The following is a 27,703-nucleotide window of genomic DNA, read 5'->3' on the forward strand; positions in this document are numbered from 1 at the left end:
GGGTCTTCCTCCGGATGCAACGACTGCAGCCCCTACAGTATGCTTCGACTTCCCCCCTCATCCGGGGCCAGTAGAACCGGTCTTTGAGTAATCCAAAGGTCTTTTCCACCCCCAAGTGTCCAGAATCATCATGTAGGGCCTGGAGTACAGCCTGCCAATACTCCTCCGGCAGGACCAGTTGCCAACAGTGGGGTTGGTCCGGAGGCGCCGTTACCCAGTACAAGATTTTGTTCTTTAACCTCAACCGAGACCACTCCTTCAACAACAGGGGCACGAATGGGTGTTTCGCCTTCTCAGCCAATGCCCCATCCCCCCTCTCGACCGCTCTCCACACTGTGCCAATGCCCGGGTCATTTTGCTGAGCAGCTGCCACTTCCCCCGGACTCAGTTCCGGCAACTGTTTAGTCCGTAGTGCGGTCAGGTCACAGTAAGCTAGGGGTATGGCGTCGTCAAAACCCCTCAAATGGTCCACGGCGCGTTCCAGCCTCCCTCTTCCCTCGGCCTTCACGGTGATAGCAAACTGGCACATCGCCTTCACTCCAGGGGCAGGGACACTCTCCCACTCCTCATCCCTCTCCTGTTCCCCCGGCTCCCGACGAGACAAAGCATCCGCATCGACATTCTTGCTTCCGGGCCGGTACCTCAGGCTGAAATCATATACCGACAAGGCCGCCAGCCACCGATGTCCTGTGGCATCCAGCTTTGCCGAAGTCAAAATATAAGTGAGCGGATTATTATCCGTTCGCACCTCAAACTTGGCTCCGTACAGGTAATCGCCCAACTTGTCCACCACCGCCCACTTCAGCGCCAGGAACTCCAACTTGTGAGTGGGATAGTTTCTCTCCGATGGCGACAAGCTTCGGCTGACAAAGGCTACCGGCCTCAATGCTTTGCCATGCTCCTGGTACAGAACAGCCCCGAGACCCTCTCGACTGGCATCCGTGTGCAGCACATATGGCTTCTGGGGATCGGCAAAAGCCAACACCGGGGCCTGGGTCAGTGCCCTTTTCAAAGATCGGAACGCCTCTTCACATTGATCATCCCATCTTGAGCCAAAAGGTTCCGCCGGGTTCCAGTATCCTCCAGCGTCCTGCCTCTGGTCCCCTGTCCTTTTCTTTCCCACCGGGGGATAGCCACACAACAGCTGAGTCAACGGGTGACACACTTTGGTGTATCCTTTCACAAATCACCGGTAATACCCACAGAACCCCAAAAATGAGCGCAGAGCGCCCACTTTCTGGGGTCTCGGCCAGGTGGTCACGGCCTCTATCTTGGTTGGATCAGTAGCCACTCCCTCTCGCGAAATGATATGACCAACGTAGCTAACCGACGACTTGCAGAACTGGCATTTGTCCAGGGAAAGCTTCAACCCTTCCTCCTTAAGCCGGCCCAACACCTTCAACAGCCTCTCCTCATGTTCCTCCAAAGTCGATCCAAACACTATCAAATCGTCCAGGTACACCAGCACCTCTAACAGATTCATATCCCCCACAGTTCTCTCCATGAGCCTCTGGAAGGTGGCTGGGGCTCCCGATATGCCTTCGGGCATTCGTTCGAACTGAAAGAACCCCAGCGGGCAGATAAAAGCGGTCTTCTCTTTATCGGCCGCACTCATTGGGATCTGGTAATACCCACTTCTTAAATCCAGCACACTGAACCACTTCGCACCGCTCAGGCAGGCCAGCGCATCCTCGACTCTTGGGACAGTATACTGATCAGGGACAGTTCGCCGATTCAACGTCCTGTAGTTAACACACATGCGCACTCGCCCATTCTTCTTCCGTGCCACCACTATTGGGGACGCATAAGGACTTCGGGACTCAGCTATGATTCCGGCTTCCTTCAACTTGCACAAGTGCTGCCGCACGTCCTCAACATCTGCCGGAGCCAGCCGCCGGGATCTCTCTCTGAACGGGGTGTCCTCCGTCACTCGGATGGTGTGGCGAGTGCTTTTGGAGCAGCCAACATCAAACTCGCCCTGAGAAAAAACAGCTTCCATCTTCAGCATCTTCTCCACTAGTCTGTGTTTCCACTCCGGCGACACAGGGGAATCCCCGAAGTTAAAGACTTCAGCGGTCAGCTCCCTTCGATGCTCCGATCCCTCCCCGTTAGGGGTCCTCACTGGTGCGCTAGACATTACCGTCACCGGGAACAGATGTGCCAGCGGCATTCCCCTCTTAAAGGTGATTTCTCTTGCCGTGGTGTTCCTGACACTTATAGCTATACGCCTCGCATGTACCACCCCTGGCCTCTGCACTTCGGGCCTCACCAGCGCCCCCGCCGGAAATCGTGTCTCCCCTTCAAGATCGTCCGGGGCGTCTACTAACAGGGCTTCGCCCGTCAGCACTCCTGGGAATCTGGGGGTCCCCATCACTAGTGCTACCTCCCCGGGTCGGATCACCTTGGGCCTCGCCTGCGTACACCACACCGTCCCGCATTTACACTCCGGGTCCAGTCCTAGTGAGGCAACCCCTTCTTCGAACACTGCTCGAAACACTGGATGCACCGAGAGGGTCTCCAGAAAGTCTTCCCCCGCTTTCTCCTTACAAGCTCCCAGGAGCCGTCGCACAACGGGGGAATTAGTCCCCACCAGGAGGGCAGCACCACCAGTTTCCACCGGGTCAGGACACACCAACACCAACGTCTCAATAGCTTCGGACACTCCCACATCACCCTCCGAGAACTCCAATCTCACCGATAGGTACCCATCGTACGGGTAGTCACCCTCGCTCACACCCCAAATCTGCAGGGCGTCAAATGGAGTTACGGGCAAATGCTTTAGATATTGGTGGTACAATAAGGTCACCTGCGATCCCGTATCCAGAACGGCTTTTGCGTAAACTCCCTCTATCCGTAGACCCACACTGGCACGGGGTCCTACCAGCCCATCTGGAATAGAGGGGTGGGCACCCGGTGGTCCCCTGGCTGATCTCTGGGAACGTGTTCCTCCAGAGGCTCCAGTCCGTTCCCTCACTGAGCCTCTCCTAAGTTTCCCGACACCTCCCCCTTCTTAGTCGCAGGGGGGCTTGTCCTCCACGGAACTCCTTGTCTCTCACAATCCCACCTAAAGTGTCCCTCCTCTCCACAGCTATAGCACACCCTCGGCCGCCCACAGTCCTGCCTGAAATGCCCCTCTTTCCCACAGTTAAAGCACACACTGCCTGCCGCCCCTCCTCTCCCAGGACGACTCCCACTCCCAACCCACGGCACTGGTCGCCCCTGAGAGTGGGTACCTCCCCTGTCCCTCCCCTCCAGAGGGGATTCTCTACCCCTCGGTGGGTTGTCATTCCTCCACCCAGCCACCACTTCCTGTATCACTGAGGATCGCTCCCGTAGGCCCGCGCCCCTTTTCCGCCCCAACGCTCTCTCTTCCTCCCGCACCTCTCTAATCAATTGCCCGAACGATGGAGGGGAGCCTTTCCTATAAGCCTGCCTAATAGTCCACGCCACCTTGTCCTCCTCCAGAGAGCCACTGAATAACTGACTCATCCTCACGCTAGCCACGTCAGGTGCCTTCACTACCCCCTGGCGCCGCAGCCCCGAGAGCATCCCCTCCATCCTAAATATGTATTTGGAGAGCTTTTCCCCTCTCCATTGTTCCAGGCGTTGGAACTCTGCTAAAAGCAGCCAGGGTTCCCCTGACAACCCAAACACTCCCTCCAAAACTTCTATACATTCCTCCACTGAGGCCCCAGACTTTTCAGCTTTCCACTCCCGAACTGTTTTGGCTGCTAAACCCCTCAAACTTCCCACCAATCGCTGCCGCTTCTCCTCCTCCGAGCCTGGCCACTCCTCTAACATCAAGGACGTATGCTCGATCCAGGTCTCATAGTCCACCTCCCCGTCCGGAGTAGGCTTGGCTCCGGAGAACACCCCCAGCTTCAGCCGTGGCCTCTCGGCCACTCCCACCAGGGAGTTAAGTGCGGCTGCCAGCTCCGAGGCTTCCCCCCTACCTGGGGGGCGGGGCCTAGTCACGACTCCCTCCTCCCTCCTCCCTTTGCTAGTGCCTGCCACCTCTCTGGGGTTTTCCTCTAGCTCTAGCTCCTCCTCTGATGTCTCCTCAGCCTCATCCTCGGAGAGAGTGTGGAGCCCCCACAGCCCCTCCTCCCCCGGTACACTGACCGTCGCTGGCAGTTCCAATGTCCTGACGTCAGCACTCGTACTAACCAACACCCAGCTAGACTCCATCTCTTTACCACACCGTCTAGCTACCAATTCTACCTGCCCCATACCATTCACCAAACTTAACCCCCGCACTACCACGTCTCCCGAAACTCGAAAATCCACTCCGCTCACTACGCATGCGTACTGTACCGGTACACCTTCAAATCTGCACCAGTGAGCAATTTTCTCTCTCTCACTACCTGCGCGATTCCACAGCCCCCTGACAATCCAATCCCGGGCGAGCCCCCACAAATGTAACACTTACACAACAGGCTGGTATATGTCTAGGGGAAAAAGAGATCCAGCCACACACCAACCCACCTCCCGTACACGCAGGTGCTGTGAGAATCGCGTTTATGCCTCGCGCCCGCCAACAGTATCAGACCCACAACAAATACCGGTATGAAATACACTTTAAAGAGTTTACTAAAATTAAAAGAGTATTAGGCAATACAATATATATATATATATACAAGAAAAAAACAAAAGGCGCCAACTTATCAAAGTTCAGTCAGTTTAGTGCACATCGGTGGAGCTCATCCAGCAAACCATTCGACTCCTCAGTGGTCGTCCTCCCGAAACTCCCACTTCGGACTTCCCGGTGATCGTCCGAGCGCACGTCCTCCTTCCTCGGCGTCTTCCTCCCGACTCCCCACACCCCAAGCCCACGCAACCCCTCCCCCAAGTTCCCAGCCTCACAAAACACAATAACATTCCCCATTGATTAACAAATGAATACAATTACCATATCAGCCATTCTAAAGCGAAACAACGGCAAGAGAAACTTTTAACAGACAAAGAAGCATTCCTACTCGTAACAAACCAAAGAAGCCCTTTTTAGTAACACACACAGGACATTGTACATAAGGAACATTGGAAAATGATTACCAATGCATCCGCAATTTCCAGGGCCACCTCCTTTAGTACGCTAGGGTGCAGACCATCTGGACCTGGGGATTTGTCTGCCTTCAGTCCCATCAGTCTACTCATCACCGTTTCCTTCCTAATGTCAATCTGTTTCATTTCCTCTGTTACCCTATGTCCTTGGCCCATCCATACATCTGGGAGATTGCTTGTGTCTTCCTTAGTGAAAACAGATCTAAAGTACTCATTAAATTCTTCTGCCATTTCTCTGTTTCCCATAACAATTTCACCCAATTCATTCTTCAAGGGCCCAACATTGTTCTTAACTATCTTCTTTCTCTTCACATACCTAAAAAAGCTTTTGCTATCTTCCTTTATATTCCTGGCTAGCTTGCGTTCGTACCTCATTTTTTCTCCCCGTATTGTCTTTTTAGTTAAGTTCTGTTGTTCCTTAAAAACTTCCCAATCATCTGTCCTCCCACTCACCTTAGCTCTGTCATATTTCCTTTTTTTTAATGCTATGCAGTCTCTGACTTCCTTTGTCAACCACTGAGGCCCCTTTCCCCCCTTTGAATCCTTCCTTCTCTGGGGGATGAACTGATCTTGCACCTTGTGCATTATTCCCAAGAATACCTGCCATTGCTGTTCCACTGTCTTTTCTGCTAGGCTATCTGTCCAGTTAACTTTGGCCTGCTCCTCCCTCATGGCTCCATAGTCTCCTTTGTTCAACTGCAACACTGACACCTCCGAGCTGCCCTTATCCTTCTCAAATTGCAGATAAAAGCTTATCATATTGTGATCACTACCTCCTAATGGCTCCTTTACTGCAAGATCGCTTATCAAATCCTGTTCATTACATAACACTAAATCTAGAATAGTCTTGTCCCTGGTCGGCTCTCATACAAGTTGTTCCAAGAATGCATCCCGTAGGCACTCTACAAACTCCCTATCCTGTGGTCCAGCACCAACCTGATTCTCCCAGTTCACCTGCATGTTGAAATCCCCCATAACTACTGCGACATTACCTTTGCCACATGCCAATGTCAACTTCTATTCAACTTGCAGACTTTGTGACAGTATTAGAATAAGTGAAAGATATAGGTTTTGTAAAGTCTTTTGGAGATGAAGAGGAATGGCGAGGTAAAGGTAATACAGAAAATAGGGCAAAGTGAATTTGATGGAGTTGGGGGTGGTGTGGGAAAAGGACAAACTCCCTAATTCAGAGAAGCAAAGGACAGTAGAAGAGAAACAAGATGAAGAGATGGGAGAGGACATGGTCATTAAGTACTTGAAGATGAAATTGAGGTGTGCATTTTGTACAGTACATTGGTCTACAACCAATTGTTCCTGACCGAGTATTTATTTGAACAAATATTTCAATCACATTATGGAGGAAAGGAAAAACAAGTAAGTTCATTTCAGACTCTTAACTTTTTAAGCAATATATTTAGTTACACATGGTATTTGTCAATCACACATTTGTTAACAATGCCTCTGGATATTTCAAAGGCATTGTTGGGTCCATTGTATTTTTATCCAGTGGAAGTCAGTTCAGCTTTGTCTGTTTCTGTAAAACTTCTGTTGAAATACCCCATATCTATAAGACAGAAGAGTAGAATTAGGCCATTGGGCTCATTCAATCTGCTCCACTGTTCCAGCATGGCTAATTTATTTTCCCTCTCAACCCCGTTTACTTGCCTTCCCCACAAGACCTTTAATTTCATGACTAATCTGAAATTTATCAACCTCCACTATAAATATATATATATATATAAATAAATAGACTTGGCCTCCACAGCTGTCTGTGTCAATGAATTCCACAGATTCACCATACTCTGGCTAAAGATATTCCTCCTCATCTTTATCTTAAAGGGAAGTCCTTCTGTTTTGAGGCTGTGCTCTCTGGTCCTACTAATGGAAACATTCTCACCCCATCCACTCTATCTAGAACTTTTAATATTCAGTAGGTTTCAATGAGATCCCCCTCATTCTTCTGAACTCCAGTGAGTACAGGCTCAGAGCCATCAAACACTCCTTATATGTTAACTATTTCTTTCCTGAGATCATTGTCATAAACCTCCTCTAGAACTTTTCCAATGCCAGCACATCTTTTCTGAGATAAAGGGTCCAAAATTGCTCACAATTCTCCAACTATTAAGCCTTAGCTTTACATCCTTGCTATTATATTCTAGTCTACTTGAAATAAATACTAACATTGCATTTGGTTTCCTAATTGCCAGTTCAACCTACACGTTAACCTTTAGGGAATCCTGCACAAGGACCCTCAAGTCCATTTGCAACCCAGACTTTTGAATTTTCTCCCTATTTAGAAAATAGGCCACACTTTTATTCCTTAGACCAAAATGCATGACCATGCAATTTATGACACTATATTCCATCTGCCACTTCTTTGCCCATTCTCCTAATCTGTCTAAGTCCTTCAGCAGACTCCCTGCTTCCTCATCACTACTTGAATAGTTGCCTCTCCAACTATATTTGCATTATCTGCAAATTTGGCCACAAAGCCAGCAATTCCATCATCCAGATCATTAACATATAACATGAAAAGAAGCAGATCAACTTCAACCCTGCAGAACGCCACTAGTCAACCAAAAAAGACACCTTTATTCCCACTCTATGCCTTCTGCCAGTCAGCAAATCTTCTATCCATGCTACTGGGGAGGGGCCCTCCCTTGTTCAGGGTCAACCATGGACATTGTATCCCAGATGTCTACGTGATACACATGCCAGGGCAGTACGATATGGAAAGCATGCTGTTGCCCATGTAGTAGGCTCTCTTTCTCTCCATGCAACTGATGAATCCAAAGGTACGATAGAAATCGATACAGTTTGGCACCAGTGGCATCACAGGAGTTGCTAGTCAGTGTTGAACTCAATGTAAGACCACCATAGGGACTCCAGCTCCGGAGTTTTCCTCAGGATTTACTCACAAAGCCTTCCCCATGAGTAGGAATAGCTGCAAGGCAATGGAGGTTTGAGATTGGAGTTTTCCTTCTTGTAGATGACCTGCAAACCACAGCGGATGAGCCCTATCTGCCTGAAGTGACTGGTTTTAAGGCACTAGTAACCCACCTTTGTCCCTGCTCCTGTCAATAGAAACAGTTCTGCTGGGCTTAGTTGATTTAATAGGTAGGAGTTTATCCCCCACTACCTTTCCAGCTAGTATATTTCCTATAATACCATGAGATCTTATCTTGTTAAGCAGCTTCACATGTGGCACCATGTCAAAGCCCTTCTGAAAATCCAAGTAAACAATATCCACTGACTTTCCAATGTGCATCCTGCCTGTTATTTCCTCAAAGAATTCCAACAGACTTGTCAGGCAAGATTTCTCATTTAAAAAAAGCATGCTGACCTTTGCTGAGTATTCTAAAACCTCATCCTTAATAATGGACTCCAATATCTTCCTAACTACTGAAATGAGGCCAACTGGCCTATAACTTCCCTTTTTCTGCCTCCCTCCCTTCTTATAGAGTGGAGTGACATTTGTAACTTTCTAGTCCTCAGGAACCATACCAGAATCCAGTGATTCTTGAAAGATCACTACTACTGCCTCCACAATCTCTTCAGCTACCTTCTTCAGAAACCTGCTGTTTTGACCACCTAGTTCAGCTAACTTGTCTACCTTCAGACTTTTCTGCACCTTCTTCTCACTTCTACACTCACTTCTGACTCCAGATGCTCTCAAACTTTTGGCATACTGCTAATGTATTCCACAGTGAAGAATGATGCAAAATACTTATTAAGTTCATCCACAATTTCTTTGTTCCCCTATTTCTCCACCATCATCTCACAGCAGTCCGATATCCACCCTCACCTCTCTTTTACTCTTCATAGATCTGAAAATACGTTTGGTATTCTCTTTGATATTATTGACTAGCTTACCTTCGTAGTTAATGTTTTCTCTGCTTATAGCTTTATTAGTTGCCTTATCTTGGTTTTTAAAAGCTTCCTAATCTTCTCCTTCCCATTAATTTTTGCTCTATAATATGCCTCTCTTTTCCTTTTATGCTGTCTTTGACTCCCCTTGTCAGCCATGGTTGCTTCATCCTCCTTTTAGTTTACTTCTTCATTGTTGGGATATCTTTCCTGTGGCTTCCGAATTGCTCCCAGAAACTCCAGACATTTCTGTTCTGCTGTCATCCCTGCTAACATCCCCTTCCGATCAAATTTGGTTAGCTTCTCTCTCTTGCTTCTGTAACTCCCTTTACTCCACTGTAATTCTAAAGCAAATGACTTTATCTTCTCCTCTCAAACTACAAGGTGAATTCTATTATATTGTGATCACTGCCTCCTTAAGTGTTCCTTTACCTTAAGCTCCCTAATCAAATCTGGTTTATTACACAACACCCAATCCCGAATAGCCTTTCCCCCAGTGGGGTCAACTACAAACTGCTCTAGAAAGCTATCTTATAGGCATTCTACAAAATCCCTCTTTGGATATAACACCCAGCTGATTTTCCCAATTTACCAGCATATTAAAATCCCCCATTATGATTGTAACATTGTCGATTCTACATGCCTTTTCTATCTCCCGTTGTAATTTGTAGCCCACATCCTGGCTACTGTTCAGAGGCCTGTATTTTTCTCCCATCAGGGTCCTTTCACTCTTGCCGTTTCTTATCTCTACCCATTCCCACAACGATTCTACATCTTCTGATCCTATGTTACCTCTTTCTAAGGATTTGATTTCATGCTTCAAGTACATGGGTGTCAGGATCTCTGAGGATCTATGCTGGGCCCAAGATATTGATGTGATTACAAAGAAAGCAGGACAGCAGCTACTGTATATTTCATTAGGGGTTTGAGGAGATTTGGTGTGTCACCAAAGACACATGCAAATTTCTACAGATGTACTGTGGAGAGCATTCTAACTGGTTGCATCACTGTCTGATATGGAGGGGGCACTGCACAGAATCAAAAAAGGCTGCAGAAAATTGTAAACTCAGCCAGCTCCATCATGGGCACTAGCGTCCCCAACATCTAGGACACCTTCAAAAGGCAATGCCTCAAAAAGTCAGCATCCATCATTAAGGACCCCCATCACCCAGGACATGCCCTCTTCTCATTGGTAAGATTATGGAAGAGATATAGGAGTCTGAAGGCATACGCACAAGATTTCAGAAGAGATGTTGTGCAGGCAGAAAGATCAGTTGACTATTTGATTATCTTACAGTCTTATGATTACTAATTTAATTGATTCAGCACAACATTGTGGGCTGAAGGTCCTGTTCCTGTGCTCTATGTTCTATGATTCTATGTTCTATGATTCAACAGGAGCTTGGTCCCAGCATGAAGTCCGTCCCATTAGATCATAAGGCACAGAGGCAGAATTAGGTTATTCAGCCCACTGAGTCAGCTCTGCCATTCCATCATGGCTGATCCCGGATCCCTCTCAACCAAATAATCCTGCCTTAACCTTTGATGCCCTGACCAATCAGGAAACTATCAATTTTTGCTTCAAATATACCCATGGTCCTGGCCTCCACAGCTGTCTGTGACAGAGCATTCCACAGATTCACTGTTCTATGGCTAAAACAATTCCTCCTTACCTCTGTTCTAAAGGGTTGGCCCTCGATTTTGAGGCTGTGCCCTCTCGTTCTGAATACTCCCCAGCATAGGAAACATCCTCTCCACATCCACCTTATCTGGTCCTTTTAACTTTTGGTAGGTTTCAATGAGATCCCCCGGCATTCTTCTAAATTCCAGTGAGTACAGGCACAAAGCTGCCAAATGCTCCTCATATGTTAACCCCTTCATTCCTGGAATCATTCCTCGTGAACCTCCTCTGGACTCTCTTCAATGACAACACATCCTTTCTGAGATATGGGGCCCAAAACTATTGACAATACTCCAAGTATGGCCTGACTAGTGTCTTACAATGTTCAGTATTATCTCCTTGCTTTTATATTCTATTCCCCTTCAAATAAATGCCAACATTACACTTAACATTTTTCAGACTCAACCTGTAAATTAACCTTCTAGGAGTCTTGCACGAGGACTCCCAAGTCCCTTTGCACCTCTGATGTTTGAACCTTCACCCTATTTAGATAATAGTCTGCACTATTGTTCCTTTTACCAAAATGCATTGTCATTAATTTCCCAACGCTGTATTCCATCTGCCACTTTTTTGCCCATTCTTCCAATTTGTCTAAGTCCTGCTACAATCACATTGCTTCCTAAGCACTACCTACCCCTCCACCTATCTTCCTATTATCCACAAACTTTGTCACAAAGCCATCAATTCCACTATCTGAATCATTGACAGACAATGTGAAAAGTAGCGGTCCCAATACTGACCCCTGAGGAACACCACTTGTCACCGGCAGCCAACCAGAAAAGGCCCCTTTTATTCCCACTCACTGCCTCCTGCCTGTCAGCTATTCCTCTATCCATGCCAGTATCTTTCCTGTAATACCATGGGAATCTGTTTAGCAGCCTCATGTGTAGCACCATGTCAAATACCTTCTCAAAATCCAAGTAAATGACATCCACTGCCTCTCCTTTGTCCACCTTGCCTGTAACTTCTTTAAAGAACTCCTGTAGCGTTGTGCTACACACAGCGCTGAAATAACGACACGCAGTCGGTAAGACTAGTTTATTCAAACTTCACGGCGCTGGCATTTAATCCCTAGCGCCCGCCCTCTCCAGGCGGAAATGACATCAGAGGTGCATTACCAAAGTCTCCCCCCCCCCCCCCCCACGCGCTGGCTATTTGTGAGCCAGTCCGCCTGCGCAGAAAGTGGGTCGCCACATCCGGCGATACACCCCCCAATGTCCACAGTCTGGATCAGACTCTGTTTGGGAGGTCTGCCTCTGCGCCGCGGTGCCTGAACCTCGACCGGTTGCGCCAAGTCCACATGGGCTGGTTTGAGTCGGTCCACCGTGAAAACCTCCTCTCTCCCCCCAATGTCCAGAATGTACGTGGACCCGTTGTTGTTGATCACCTTGAACGGCCCCTCGTACGGCCGCTGTAGCGGTGCTCAGTGTCCGCCCCTTTGTACAAACACAAACTTACAGTTCTGCAGGTCTTTGGGTACATGGGTCGGGGTCCGTCCGTGCTGTCAAGTCGGTACGGGGGCCAGGTTGCCGAGCCTTTCGCGTAGTCTATCCAGGACTGCTGCGGGTTCTTCCTCTTGCCCCCTTGGGGCTGGTATGAACTCTCCTGGGACAGCCAGGGGTGCGCTGTACACCAACTCGGCCGACAAGGCGCATAGATCCTCTTTGGGCGCTGTGCGAATTCCAAGCAGGACCCAAGGAAGCTCGTCCACCCAGTTAGGTCCTCTCAGGCGGGCCATGAGAGCCGACTTCAAGTGACGGTGGAAGCGTTCCAATAGTCCGTTCGACTGTGGGTGGTAGGCAGTAGTGTGGTGTAGCTGCGTTCCCAACGGGCTGGCCACAGCTGACCACAGGCTGGAGATGAACTGGGCGCCTCTGTCGGAGGTAATGTGGGCCGGTACCCCGAAACGTGCTGCCCAGGTTGCAATCAGTGCTCGGGCGCAGGAATCGGCAGATGTGTCGGTGAGCGGGACCGCCTCTGGCCACCTCGTGAACCGGTCTACCATAGTTAGGAGGTACTGCGCTCCTCGGGACACTGGTAGGGGGCCCACAATATCCACATGAATGTGGTCGAACCTCCAGTGGGTGGGTTCGAACTGCTGCAGTGGGGCTTTAGTGTGCCACTGCACCTTGGCTGTTTGGCACTGCGCACACGTTCTGGCCCATTCTGTTTGCGAAGTCTGTGCCACGTGAACTTGCTGGAGACCAGCCGGATGGCTGTACTGATAGATGGGTGCTTCAAACCGTGTATGGAATCGAAAACTCACCGCCTCCAGGCTGCTGGGACGATGGGGCGAGGTTGGCCGGTAGCCACGTCGCACAGGAGGGTCCTCTCACCTGGGCCTACGAGGAAGTCCTGCAGCTGCAAACCCGAGACTGTGGTCCTGTAGCTGGGCATCTCATCGTCTGCCTGCTGTGCCTCTGCCAGTACTGCATAGTCCACCCCCAGGGACAGGGCCAGGACAGCTGGTCTGGAGAGTGAGTCCGATACGACGTTGTCCTTTCCTGAGACATGCTGGATGTCCGTTGTGTACTCGGAGATGTACGACGGATGTCGCTGCTGGCAAGCCGACCAGGGATCGGACACCTTCGTGAACGCGAAGGTCAACGGTTTGTGATCCGTGAACGCGGTGAACGGCCTGCCTTCTAAGAAGTACCTGAAATGCCGGATTGCCAGATACAGTGCCAACAGCTCCCGGTCGAAAGCACTGTATTTGAGTTCGGGTGGTCGTAGGTGCTTGTTGAAGAATGCCAGGGGTTGCCAGCGCCCCTTGATGAGCTGCTCCAGCACCCCACTGACTGCTGTGTCGGATGCGTCCACCGTGAGGGCGGTCCATTCTGGGGTGCACCAGCATCGCGGCATCTGCCAAGGCTTCCTTGGCTTTAACGAAAGCGGCCGCAGCCTCCTCATCCCAAGTAATGTCCTTGCCTTTACCCGACATCAGGGTGTACAAAGGGCGCGTGATACGGGCTGCTGAGGGGAGGAAATGGTGGTAGAAGTTCACCATACCAACGAACTCCTGCAGGCCTTTGACCGTGTTGGGCCGGGTAAAGTGACGTATCGCATCTACCTTGGCGGGCAGAGGTGTTGCCCCGTCTTTGGTAATCCTGTGGCCCAGGAAGTCAATGGTATCGAGACCGAACTGGCATTTGGCTGGGTTGATCGTGAGGCCGAAATCACTCAGGCGGGAGTAGAGCTGGCGGAGGTGGGACAGATGCTCCTGACGACTACTGCTGGCTATAAGGATGTCGTCCAAATAGATGAACGCAAAGTCCAGGTCACGTCCCACCACATCCATTAGCCGCTGGAACGTCTGTGTGGCATTCTTCAGGCCGAACGACATTCAGAGGAACTCGAACAGGCCGAATGGGGTGATGAGTGCTGTTTTGGGGATGTCTTCAGGGTGCACCGGGATTTGATGGTATCCCCGGACAAGGTCTACTTTGGAAAATATTCTTGCCCTGTGCAGGTTTGCTGCAAAGTCCTGTAGGTGCAGCACGGGGTAGCGGTCTGGAGTTGTAACCTCGTTCAGTCTGTGGTAGTCGCCGCATGGTCTCCAACCCCCGGCTGCTTTGGGCACCATGTGCAGGGGGGAGGCCCATCGGCTGTCGGACCTCCGTACGATCCCCAATTCCTCCATCCTCTTGAACTCCTCCTTTGCCAGGTGGAGCTTTTCCGGGGGGAGCCTTCGTGCGCGGGCGTGGAGGGGTGGTCCCTTGGTCGGGATGTGGTGCTGAACCCCGTGTCTGGGCATGGCTGCCGTGAACTGCGGTGCCAGAATCGATGGAAAGTCCGCCAGGATTCTGGTGAATTCATTGTCCGACAGCGTGACGGAGTCCAGGTGTGGGGCCGGCAACTTGGCTTCACCCAGGGAGAACATCTGGAAAGTCTCGGCATGTACCAGTCTTTTCCCTTGCAAGTCGACCAGCAGGCTGTGAGCTCGCAAGAAGTCCGCCCCCAGGAGTGGTTGGGCCACGGCGGCCAGTGTGAAGTCCCACGTGAACCGGCTGGCACCGAACTACAGCTGCACTGTGCGGGTGCCATAGGTCCGTATCGTGCTGCCGTTTGCGGCCCTTAGGGTGGATCCTGGCTTCCTGTTGCGGGTGTCATATCCCGTCGAGGGCAAGACGCTGATTTCCGCTCCGGTGTCGACCAAGAAGCAGCATCCCGACTGTTTGTCCCAGACGTACAAGAGGCTGTCCTGGTGGCCAGCCGCCATAGTCATTAGCGGCAGCTGGCCTTGGCCCTGGCCCTTGCAGGGCGGGCGACAACGGCGGGCTTCTGTGCCCCACCGCTGGTGGTAGAAACACCACTGTTCACTGTCTTCCTCACTCCTGCCTCTGTGTTGTGTGCGCCCCCCTGCCGGGCCTGGTCTGGTCTGCTGTTGGGCGCATGGCCTGGTAATCTGACCGACGGATGCCACGCTCTCCCTCTTGGCTTTCCACAGCACGTCTGCCTGGGCCGCCACCTTCCGGGGGTCGCTGAAATCTGCGTCGACCAGCAGCAGATGTATGTCCTCGGGCAGTTGCTCTAGGAACGCTTGCTCGAACATGAGGCAGGGCTTGTGTCCATCAGCCAGGGCCAGCATCTCGTTCATCAATGCTGACGGCAGTCTATCTCCCAAACCGTCCAGGTGAAGCAGGCGGGCACCCCGCTCATGCCGTGAGAGGCCAAAGGTCCCAATGAGCAACGCTTTGAATGCTTCATATTTGCCTTCTTCCGGGGGTGACTGTATGAAATCCGCAACCTGGGCAGCCGTCTCCTGGTCAAGGGCGCTCACCACGTGATAGTAACGCGTGGAATCAGAAGATATCTGCCAAATCTGGAACTGGGCTTCTGCTTGGCTAAACCACACGCGTGGTCACAGCGTCCAGAAAGTCGGCAGTTTTAGGGAAACTGCGTGAACAGATGAAGAGTCGGTCATCTTTGGTCCAAATACCGTTTGGACCGTCGGGGTCACCAATGTAGCGATGTGCTACACACAGAGCTAGAGACAACGACACGCAGTCAGTAAGTCGTTTCGAGACTAGTTTATTCAAACTTCGCAGCGCTGGCATTTAATCCCTAGCACCCGCCCTCTCCGGGCGGAAATGACATCAGAGGTGCATTACCAAAGTCTGCCCCCGCACGCTGGCTATTTGTGAGCCGGTTCACCTGCACAGAAAGTGGGTCGCCACACTCCAACAGATTTGCCAGGCAAGATTTCCCTTCACAGAAACCATACTGACTTTGACTTATTTTATCATTAGTCTCCAAGTACCTCAAAACCTCATTCTTAATAATAGAACACTGGTCTATAATTTCCTTTCTTTTGCCTTCATCCCTTCTTAAAGAGTGGAATGACATTTGCAATCTTCCAGTCCTCTGGGACCTTGCCAGAATCAAGTGATTCTTGAAGGTCCATTTGGTCCAGGTGACTTATCTACCTTAAGACTTTTGAGTTTGCCTGGCACTTTTTCCTTTGTAATAACAATGGCACTCACTCCTGCTCCCTGACACTTATGGACCTCTGGCACACTGCTAGGGTCTTACACAGTGAAGACGGAAGCAAAGTACCCATTAAATTTGTCTGCCATTTCTTTGTTCCCCATTACTATTTTATATAACTGGGAAAAAAAAACTTTTGGTATCCTGTTTTATATTATTGACTAGTTTGCCCTCATCTTTCATCCTTTCCCTTGTTCTAGCTTTTTAGATGCCTTACATTGGATTTTAAAAGCTTCCAATCATCCAATTTCCCACTCACTTTTGCTATCTTATATACCCTTTCCTTGGCTTTTATGCAGTCCTTTACTTCCGTTATCAGCCATGGTTGCCTACCCCTGCCATATGAGAACTTCTTCCTCTGTGGGACATGTCTATCCTGTGCCTTGTGAACTATTGCCAGAAACTTCAGCCATCTCTGCTCTGCTGTCATCCCCGCCAGTATCCTCCTCCAATCCACCTGGGCAAGCTCCTCTCTCGTGCCTCTGGAATTCCCTTTATTCCATTGCGATACAGATACATGTGACTTATGCTTCTCCCTCTCAAATTGTAGAATGAATTCAATCATATTATGATCATTGCCTCCTACACGTTCCTTCACATTATGCTCCCTAATAAGATCTGGGTTATTACACAACACCCAATCTAAGATAGCCTTTCCCTGAGTAGGCTCGAGCACAAGCTGCTCTAAAAAGCAATCTTGTAGCCATTCGAATTCCCTCTCTTGCGATCTGACACCAACCTGATTTTCCTAATCCCTTTGCATATTGAAGTCCGCCATTACAATTGAGTCATTACCCTTATTATCTGCCTTTTCCAGCTCCCTTTGCAATCTCAACCCCACATCTTGGCTACTATTTGGAGGCCTATGTATGATTCCCATAATGTTTTTTTTACCCTTTAAGTTTCTTCACTCCACCCACAAAGATTCAACATTCTCTGACCCAATGTCACCTCTTTATAAAGATGTAATTCCATCTCTTACCAACAGAGCCACACCACCGCCTATGGCTTCCCGCCTGTCCTTTCAACACAAAGTATATCCTTTCATATTAACTCCCAACTATGGCCTTCTTTCAGCCACAACTCAGTGATGCCCACATTGTCATACCGACAAATCTCTAATTGCGCCACAAGTTCATCCACCTTATTCCGAATGCTACATACATTTAAATACAGCACCTTCAGTCCTGCATTCTTCACCCTTTTGAATTTTGCCTCTGTGGTACAATCTAACTCTTTGCTCTGTCTGCATTTGTACCTGATTGTTGGCTTGTCCTTACATCCATGTTACACCCATCATCTACTTGTAAACCTGTTGGCTCATCCTCAGCTCTATCATCCTGGTTCCCATCCCCCTGACATATTGGTTAAAACCACTCCTAACAACTATAGTAAACTTGCCCACAAGAATATTGCTCCTCCTTGGATTCAAGTGCAACCTGTCCCTTTTGTACAGGTTGTACCTGCCCCGGAAGAGTTCCCAATTATCCAGAAATCTGAATTCCTGCCTGCTGCTCCAATTCTTCAGCCACACATTTATCTGCCACCCTCATTCTATTCCTAACCTCACTGTCTCATGGCACAGGAAGCAATCCCGACATTACTACCCTTGAGGTCCTGCTTCTCAGCTTCCTTCCTAACTCCCATTATTCTTTCAAGTCTTCCTCCCTTTTTCTGCCTATAATCGATGGTACCAATATGTATCATGACTTCTGGCTGCTCATCTCTCTTCAGGATATTGTGGATGTGTCCAGAAACATTGCGGATCCTGGTACCTGGGAGGCAAACTACCATCCATGTTTCCTTTTTGCATCCACAGAATCGTCCATCTGTCCCCCTGACTATCGAGTCCCCTATCACTGCTGCCATTCTCTTCCCTTCCCTATCCTTCTGAGCCACAGGGCCAGACTCTGTGCCAGAGGCACGACCACTGTTGCTTCCCCCAGGTAGGTTGTTCCCCCCCCCCAACAGTACTCAAAATGGAGTACTTTTGTTGACAGGGATGGACATAGGGGTGCTCCCCACTATCTGACATTCTCCCTTCCCTCTCCTGACAGTCACCCTTTTATCTGTTCCCTGTAGCCTAGGGGTGACTACTTTCCTGTAGCTCCTGTCTATCACTGCTTCATTTCCCCTAGCAAGCTGAAGGTCATCAAGCTGAAACAAGGAATGAACTTCCCTACCTATCTTGCCTCACCGGTTCTTGCCGAAGCTTTGATGAGCCAAAGCCTGACTACTCCGACAATGACCACTCTCCCAAGGACTACAATCTAGGTTATTACACAACACCCAATCTAAGATAGCCTTTCTCCAAGTCGGCTGAAGCACAAGCTGCCCTAAAAATTCATCTCATCGGCATTCAACAAATTCCCTCTCTTGTGCTCCAACACCAACTTGATTTTCGCAATCCCCTTGCATATTGAAGTCCCCCATTACAATTGTGATATAACCTTATTTCATGTCCTTTCCAGCTCCCTTTGTAATCTCAACCCCACATCTTGGCTATGATTTGGAGTGCTCAGCCTCAAAATTGATGGGCGACCTTTTAGAACAGTGTTCATAAGGAACTTTTTGAGTCAAAGAGTGGTGAATCTGTGGAATGCTCTGCCACAGACTGTGATGGAGGCCCAGTCTGTGGGTATATGTAAGGCGGAAGTTGATCGTTTCCTGATCGGTCAGGGCATTAAAGGATATGGTGAGAAGACACCATAAAGGATATGGTGTATGGGGTTTGCGTTGGATCCTGGATCAGCCATGATGGAATGGTGGAGTAGACTCGATGGGCTGAATGGCCTAATTCTGCTTCTACATCATATGGTCTTATTTGTAGACCTATATATGATTCCCATAATGGTTTTTTACCCTTGCAATTTATTAACTCCACCCATAAAGATTTGCTGTTCTCTGACCGCATGGCACCTCTTTCTGAAGATGTAATTTCATCTCTTGCCAACAGAGCCACACAACTGCTAATGCCTTCCTATCAGATAATCTTCTTCCTTCCCCAAACCTGGTGCTAATATCTCATGGTTTCAAACCCACTTCTCCCACATCAGTCACTGAGCCATGCATTTAGCTCTCTAATCTATTAACCGTGTGCCAATTTGCATGTGGCTCAGGTAGTAATCCAGAGATTAATGCCTTTTTGTATCTTTTTTCAAATTTAGTTCCTTGCTGCTCAAATTCCCTCAGCAGAACTTCTTTCCTTGTTCTTCCTACATTGTTGGTACCACATGGACCTCAACAACTGGGTCTTTCTCCTCCCATTCCATTTCCTCTGCAAGCCAGATGAGATGTCCTAAACCCAGGTACCACATAGAGAACACAGCATTCAGGATTCTTGATCCTTGCAACAAATAATTTTGTCTATTACCCTGACTATACCATCTGCAATTACAACAGCATTTCCCTTCTCTTCCCCTCTTGAAACGGTGCCATGGTTCAGTTGCTCATCTTTCCTTCAGCCCCCATTCTCATCCTTCAGAAAGCAAAAATGTCAAACCTGTCAAGCAAGTTCAATAGCTGAGGTTCCTTCAGCACTACCTCTTGGTTCACATGTATTCATGGGTATTCATGACAATTAAACTTGAACTTGAGCTTGGATCCTTCAATCTGCCTCACACCCTCTTGTCCCTGGCCACAGACTGAATCTGAAATATTTTATCTTCTGGTTGCAACTGCCTTCTGAAACAGTGTGAAGGTAACTCTTGCCTTCCCTGATGCATCACAGTCATCACTAGTATTTCTGAGGTCATGTGATTTAATAGACCTGGACTCTCATTTCAATGTGAAGTTCATGATTATATATGTACACTGAGAGTTAAATAAGAAATAAAGGGTCCTCTATCTAGAGGGATTATAATTTTATCTCCTCTGTTTCCAGCTTTTGTTCTTCAAACCAGAATGGGAGAGAGGTTCCAAACTCTGAAGTACTGTAAATGTTAAAAGCAATGTTAAATCTCAATTGATTTATTTTTTTTCTATCTCCAGTGCCCTTGGAATGTTCATAAACTGGATGGCTACTCCTGTGATAATGATCAGGTAATGGCTTCATCAAGACATCACAGTTGAACATTTTTGTTCACTATTGAATTTTCTTGCTTCTGAAAAATGTAACATGATTCCTTTTGGAGTTCTGGTTCCATGATTGATTGTAATTCACCTAGATCCTTTGTATGACCACTTTGTAAGTTTTCTCTCTTAAATTTTCTCTCTTAAAATTCACTTAACTTGAAAAGCTGACATTTACTCAAAGATGCAATTTGGTTTTTCAATCATTGTTTTCCCCTTTTTCACTAATTTTCTTGAGAAATCTGACCTTTCAACAATTCAAGTTCCATCAGTACTGTACTTTTTATCTGGTCTGGTACAGTGCAAGGTACTTGACTCATTAGATGTAACCCATGGTGTATTTTTAGTAACCATCACTAAAACATAAAGTACAGTTGATGTTTATATTCGTTCATGCCCTGGGTGCTAGTAAGTCTATTACCTCCCCAAATTAATACTGTTCTGGCCTCTTGAAGTGCAATTCATTTTGAATAAACATCATTTCTTATACATAAACTGTTTTTATATAATTTTCTGCATGGATTAATCTCAATTCGATTTAAAGCGCATGGTGGAAAGACACACATCTCCGTCCACTCTTTATTTGCCCTTGAAACAGCAATATCTGTGAGTCTTGTTTGTTAACATTGGGAAACATTTAGTAGATATATTTTGAAGGAAGTATTATGCACAAGTTTATTGTTGGGCCATGGGTTTACTCTTGTTTACACTGCGTAGTTATGGAGTATTGTATATTACCTTGGTTAACACCGATTGTGAGAATAATCAACAGTATTAGTATATTCAGGCACGTGACAAGTCAGTATTGAATTTAATACATATTTTACTTAATTCTCTGCAGTTTCACAAGTAAAGAGACCTCATTAAAAACCCTGAAGAAAGCTTCCATCTTGGGTGATTTTTGAGAAGTTGTTTAGCTCGCTGCATAGCTGTGTATAGATGCACAGTAAGGGCAGTAGAGTGAAAAGATAGCTCATCTTCAGAGGCATCGTCCACAGACTGGAGACGCGTCTGACTGCTGTAGATGATATGTCAGCTTTCGACTCAAGCAACATCGATCACCAAGATCTGGAAGTCAGGTCAGAATGTGGCTTATCTATTGCGTCTTCGCGATGCTCAAGTGAAACCACAGTTAGCATAACTGCAGCACGAGCTCGCGCCAAAGCTGAAGCAGCAAGAATGAAAGCAGCATATGCTAAGCGTGAAGTTGAGATGCAAATGGAGGAAGCTCGAATAGACATGGAGAGAGCATATGTAGAGGCTACATTAAGTGCGCACAAGGAAGAGTGTGAAGCCAAGGCTGCCTCAGCAGAGGCAAAGGCCTATGAAGCAGCAGCTGACTTAGACAGTGGTGAATCTATAACCAGATCAGTCATGCTTTGCCATCACAACAGCCAATGCATCTTACTAAAGAATATGTCCAAATACATTTTGGCTGTATAAAAGACTGTGTTCCAGCTCTATAAGGAGAAGCTGTCCACACTACACAGCCAACTTGCCTTTCACATAGTCCAGGTATTGACAGTCACAGTCTACAGCAGCAAAGACCCACAACATCCCCTTCTGCAATTTCATCACAACAAAGACATCAGTCAAGTGTTGCTACTGATGCCAACCCTATCTGCACAGACATAGACAATCTGAACATCCATCCATCCTAGGGCACACACTTGGCAAACTATTCTTCACAATGCCCTCATTCAGGAGCTGCAGTTGCATTAGATTTGGCTTGGTATCTGGTTTGTCAAGACCTAGTCACAGCAGGACCAAAAGTGTTTGGCAACCAGTTAGCCGTTCTGAAAGCCAAGCTTTTGCAATGCCGTGGAAGGATGAAGTAAGTTGTTTGGTGGGGAGCTACTGTAACATGCAAGAAGGGTTAGAGCAGTGCACATTAATAATCCAGCTAAGGGTTTACAAATGCTATGGCAGAGGCTGGACAAGTGTTTTGGCTCTCCAGAGGTAATCACAGAATCTCCCTTCACCAGACTTGATAATTTCTCAAAGCTCTCAAATGATGAACTGTGGAAGCTATTGGAACTTGCAGATCTGTTGCCATAACTGCAAGCCACAAAATCTACTAGAACTCAGTTTCTTGGATACAGCAAAGGGAATAAACTGTATCGTGGAGAAATTACCAAACAACATGCAAGAACGGTGGACAACTGAAAGGTCTAAGTATAAAATGAAACATCATGCCCCCTATCCACTATTTTCATTCTTTGTGGAATTCATCTGTGGCCATGCAGAAATGCAAAATGACCCTAGTTTTATGCTTTCAACCCCGGGCAACACATCATTCAAAGAGAGGTCTCCAGCAAAAACATGGAAAACCAAAACCCCTATTGTGGTCAGCAAACTCTATCATGAACCCCAATAGACAATTCCCTATCCAACAGAAACCTCAGCACTCATGGAAATGCAGAGGATTCAGAGAAAAAAAAAATTGCAGACCAGAGATGCTTTCTAAAGGAGCACTCAATATGTTTCAAATGTTGTGCTTCAACTGCACACCAAGCAAAAAGCTGTACAGCTATCATACACTGCACTGAGTGTGACAGTGACCAACAGATATGAGCACTTCATTCACGGCCAGCACCTCGGGCTACTTTTGGTTCCAGTACACCCACAGCAGAGCACGGCAGGGAGCCAGCCAAGCATCCATCAGGTGTAACTACTTCCTCATGCACAGAGATATGAGGGAAAGGTTCCAAGGCAAATCTTGTTCTAAAATATGTCTGGTCAAAATCTACCCAAAAGGACATCCTGAGCAAAAAATAGAGACATGTGATATTGGATGATCAGAGCAAAGTATCGTTGGCAAAATCAACTTTCTTTGACAGATTCAGTATTCAAGATTTGTTTCCTCATGCACTCTAAAATGTGTTCTGGAACATCAGAAGTTACTGGAAGAAGAGCCAGTGGATTTGTTGTGGAGTCAAAGGAGGGGGGAGGTGTGCTTACCCTTGCCAACCCTGACTGAGTGCAACCATATTCCCAACAACAGGGATGAGATCCCAACTCCTGAAGTTGCACGCAGTCATTCACATCTTAAGGCCATAGTTGACAAAATTCCCCCCACTCGACTCTTCTGCTGAGATTTTCCTGTTGCTTAGCAGAGACACCATGCATGTACATAAGGTACGTGAACAGCACAATGGTCAGCAAAATGTGCCTTATGCCCAACAACTGAACCTGGCATAGGTTATAGTGGGTGAAGTCCATCTTGATGTTGCTCATCAGCCCAATGTCAGCACATTTAAGATGAATGTCCTGGAGAATGGTGCTCAAGTTATTTTAGGCCCTGTGAGAGTAGAATCTGTATGAATGAGAACATTGTACTGCAGGTAAGCAAACCAAACCTCATGACATACTTACCTCTGTTCAATTAGATTTAGGTAAGTTGGTCTTCTGTCACTCGGAAGATAATTATCAGGTGGCACTTTCCAGCAAAAATGAGGTCTTCCTTTGAATCATCAGCCAGCTGGTGGCATAATGGCATCAGTGCCGGACTTCGGAGTGAAGGCTTCTGAGTTCAAATCCAGCCGGCTCCCTTGCTCGCTTTCCATCCATGCTGGGTTGAGCGTCATGCTAGCAACTCGGCCTTGTAAAATAAAGAAAGCCTGCTAAAATAATGCCGTCACGATGGCGTCCCGATAACTCCACTCGGAGTTAAGGTCTTCTTCTTTTTCTTCTTTGAATCATCAACAAAGATGAGTCATACAGTTGAGTAGCTCCCCTTCCTTTGGTCACTATGACAACAACTACAACAGAAAGCAGACCCTAAGTCAACTCAGTTGCACATCAAGAAAGAAACCAGAAACAAAAGATCATTACCGGTATTTGGTCTTCATGTAGAGACTTGTCAGGAACAATCATGCTGAGCTAGCTCCTCAACGAGATCCCACAAAGAAAACTGGTATTTGCCCAACGTTGGTGCTTACCACCACCAGAAACCTGCACAAATATGAATTCAAAGGTTTCAAAGGTGCATTTAATGTCAGAGAAATGTATACAATATACATCCTGAAATGCTTTTTCTTTACAACCATTGACCAAAAACAGAGGAGTGCCCCAAAGAATAAATGACAGTTAAATGTTAGAACCCCAAAGTCCACCCCAGCTCCCCTCTCTCCTGCGTGTAAGCAGCAATAAGCATGAGCCCCCATCCCCTCACCAGCAAAAAAAAGCATCGGCACCCACCACCGAGCATTCAAGCGTGCAGCAAAGCATCAATAAAAACACAGACTTACAGTACTCCAAAGACTACATGCTCACCCAGTATTTGACATACCACTGGCGCTCTCTCTCTCTCTCTCTCTCTCTCTCTCTCTCTCTCTCTCTCTCTCCCTCCCTCCCCCCCCCCTCCCTCTCCCTCTCTCCCTCTCCATAATAAGGGAGAAAGAGATGTCTCCATTTCACAGCGAGAGGGGAGACATTACCAAAAACTCACTGGTTTATGATGTAAAATGTCCATTGTGTCACTTTTTCATGCTCTGTGCCCAAAGATCTCAGGTCTCTGGGCACACAGCCAAAGATGGTCCAGCTCCCACAACACACCCATCTGGGACACCGACCATTGATCCGCCCATCTCCAGAGCCCTGAGATCCTAGGCCTCCAAAGCCGTGCCAAACTCTTACGCCGAGTCCTTAGCATGCTGAGCAACGGCCAGTTGTGAAACCCCGAGAGCGGGTCCCATTCCCACAAAGAACTGTAGTCAGCATGTAATTCAGGTTAGGGTCTTCAAAAGAATCTTGAAAGGGAAAAATAGAGATATTAAAGATGGAAATAGAGCTGCTTCTGAAGAAGTAAGTAAAGGAGTTGCCGTTTAGCGCCATCATCACTTGAATTGTGTTTGATTCAAGTGTGCAGTTCAAAGGCATATCACTGAACAAGGTGCTCTTGTGTGGTCTAGACCTCGATAACAGTCTGCTTGGAGTCCTCATGTGTTTCAGAACTGAGCCCATCACAGTGATAGCAAACATTGAACAAATGTTCCACAGCTTCCCAGTGGGAAAGCATCATTGAGACTACCTCAGATTCTTGCGGCGTTGAGACCATGAACAGAACAGCAAGAGTACCACATGAGAGTTCATGTGTTGGGTAACTGCCCCACCAGCAGTAGCAATCTGTGGTCTAAGGAGGACAGCTATCGAGGGAGAGAAGGAATTCAGGACTAAAACACAGAGGTACACTGAAAGGTATTTCTATGTTGATGATGGTCTTAAATCATTTTCTCATGCAGAAGAAGCAGTCAGCGTGTTGAAAGTAGCACAAGACATGCAGGTGCATTCTAATCTCAGACTGCATATAATCACATCCAACAGGTCTATGGTCATGCAATGTTTCCCATCTGAAGATCTGGCCAAAGATCTACAGAATCTTGATCTTGGACATGACCTCCCTCCTATGCAATATAGTCTGGGCCTTGGATGGGACCTTGTTACCAACACCCCTACTTTCCAAGTCACTGATACCGAAAGACTCTTTGAAGGTCGTGGTACAATATCAACCATCACTAGTCCATTTCACTCTCTTGGATTTGCTGCTCCAGTCAGTATCCAGGGACACTTCATGCTGCAAGAGTTGACCTTGGAAACTTGTGGATGGAATGTCTTACTCCCTAAAGAGAAACAAGAGCAGGAACAGCAATTGTGTTCATCCCTTCATGATCTTTAAGGTTTGAAGATTCCAAGAAATTACACAATTCCACTATCAACAGCCCAAAAGAAAGAGGTCAGCACCTTTTGTGATGCATCAATTAAAGAAATTGCTGCTGTTACATACCTGAAGGTCACAGACATTGCTGGATATAGTGAAGTTGGATTCATCCTGAGAAAGGCAAAGCTTGCACCCAAAGCAGATCTCACAATACCAAAGCTTGATCTCCCTGCTGCTGTTCTAGCAATTGGAGATGGCAGAGATGATAACTGAAGAACTAGATACAGAACTAGATGATGTCAAATTCTTTACGGGCAACAAGGTTGTGCTCAGTTATATATTTAATGAAACAAGGAGATTCCATGTTTATGTACATAATAAGATCTAATGCATCGAGCAATCAAGCCAGAAGATCCAATGGAATTACATACATTCCTACTGATTTCAGCCTGGCTGAACGTGCCACAAGAGGACTTCAAGCTAATCATCTCACCCTCTCCTCATGGTTAACTGGCCTAGCTAACCCTGAGGCAGATGTAGAAATGTAGAAATACATCCTCCAGTCTCAACTGACATCATTCATTTATCACCGCTCCAACTTGGCAGTGTACACTTTGAGTGTTTTTCAGGTTGGAAGTTGCTTGCCACTGCAATTGCCTGGCTCACACATTGCTTATTCCTTAACAGGAGTAGCCAAAGATAGCCTTTGCAATGGTTGGCACACCTGCAAGCAATCTCTCAGCACAGAGCAAGTGAATTGGGCAAAGATTAGAATCCTTCTTGTTCAAAGACAGGTGTATGAAGAAGTGCAGTGCATCGCAAAGCAGGCACCTCTCCCAAAACAAAGCTCTCTTAGTAAACTCTATCCCTTTCTTGACTTTGTGCGACTGCTGCAAGTTGGAGGATGGATAAAGAAGGCACTTTATAGGTAGTTCGTTCAATTGTCATTTGAGTCAGATCCATAATACCTCTCTGCTCATCAGACATTACCACAAGCAAGTATGTCTTCAAGGCCAGCATTTTTGAAGTGGAAATAGTTAAAGACGATGTGGTAAGACTGTTTTCAAGACCAGTATCTAAGACTATCCTCCTTTTGCTAAAGACTTAATAAAATGATCACTTGACTTTTAGTTTTCATAGCAAAGTTTGACATCCTATGGATGCCAGGCAGGGAGTGTTCTGGCATCTAGAGGTGCAGTTCATTTTGTATCAGCATCACTTCTTATATGTAAGCTGTTTTTTATGCCATTTCCTGCACTGGTTAACTTCAATTTGATTTGAGACACATGGAAAAACTCACATCTCATTCCACTCTTTATTCGCCCTTGAAACAGAAATACATGTGAGTCATAAATTTATTAATATTCGTAAACAAAAGCAGATATATTTTGAAGGAAGTATTATGTTTACGTCTATGGTTGGACTACAGGCTTACTCTTGTTTACGCTGCATAGTTATGGAGTATATTACCTTGGTTAACACCGATTGTGAGAATAATCAACAGTATATTCAGGCACACGACGAGTCAGTATTGAATTTAATATGTGTTTTACTTAATTCTCTGTAGTTTCACAAGTAAAGAGATCTCATTAAAAACTCTGAAGAAAGCTTCCATCTTGGGGGATTTATGAGAAGCTGCAAAGCTGTGTATAAACACACAGTAAAGACAGTAGAAATACATGACAAGTGTTAAGCCCCAAAGATCCTTTGACATAAACAGTAAGATAATACTCACCATGTGCATGATGTGTCTAATGTTACTTCAGCCAGGACTATCACACATTATTTTAAATGAATCAATAATGACTTTTAGGAAATGTAGTGTCTTTTAATTGCACATACTGCTTCGGTGTGCAGTAGTGCCCTCAATTGTGAGT

At 47.1% G+C, this 27,703-nt stretch overlaps 1 protein-coding gene across 5 annotated transcripts in view; it reads left to right on the forward strand.

Annotated features, from left to right (window-relative positions):
* The window catches only part of adam11 (ADAM metallopeptidase domain 11), a 376,715-nt gene that overhangs the window by 274,288 nt on the left and 74,724 nt on the right, over window positions 1–27,703 (forward strand). For all 5 annotated transcript variants that reach the window (XR_012101994.1, XM_073070643.1, XM_073070642.1 and 2 more), the window contains exon 19: window positions 20,087–20,137. Coding sequence is in view for 4 of the 5 variants with exons in the window: in XM_073070643.1 (XP_072926744.1) it covers window positions 20,087–20,137 (51 nt within the window). In the remaining variant the exon portion in view is untranslated. The remainder of the gene's footprint in view (window positions 1–20,086; window positions 20,138–27,703) is intronic.

Source organism: Hemitrygon akajei, chromosome 18, assembly GCF_048418815.1.
Source record: "Hemitrygon akajei chromosome 18, sHemAka1.3, whole genome shotgun sequence".
In the NCBI taxonomy this organism is placed as follows: domain Eukaryota; kingdom Metazoa; phylum Chordata; class Chondrichthyes; order Myliobatiformes; family Dasyatidae; genus Hemitrygon; species Hemitrygon akajei.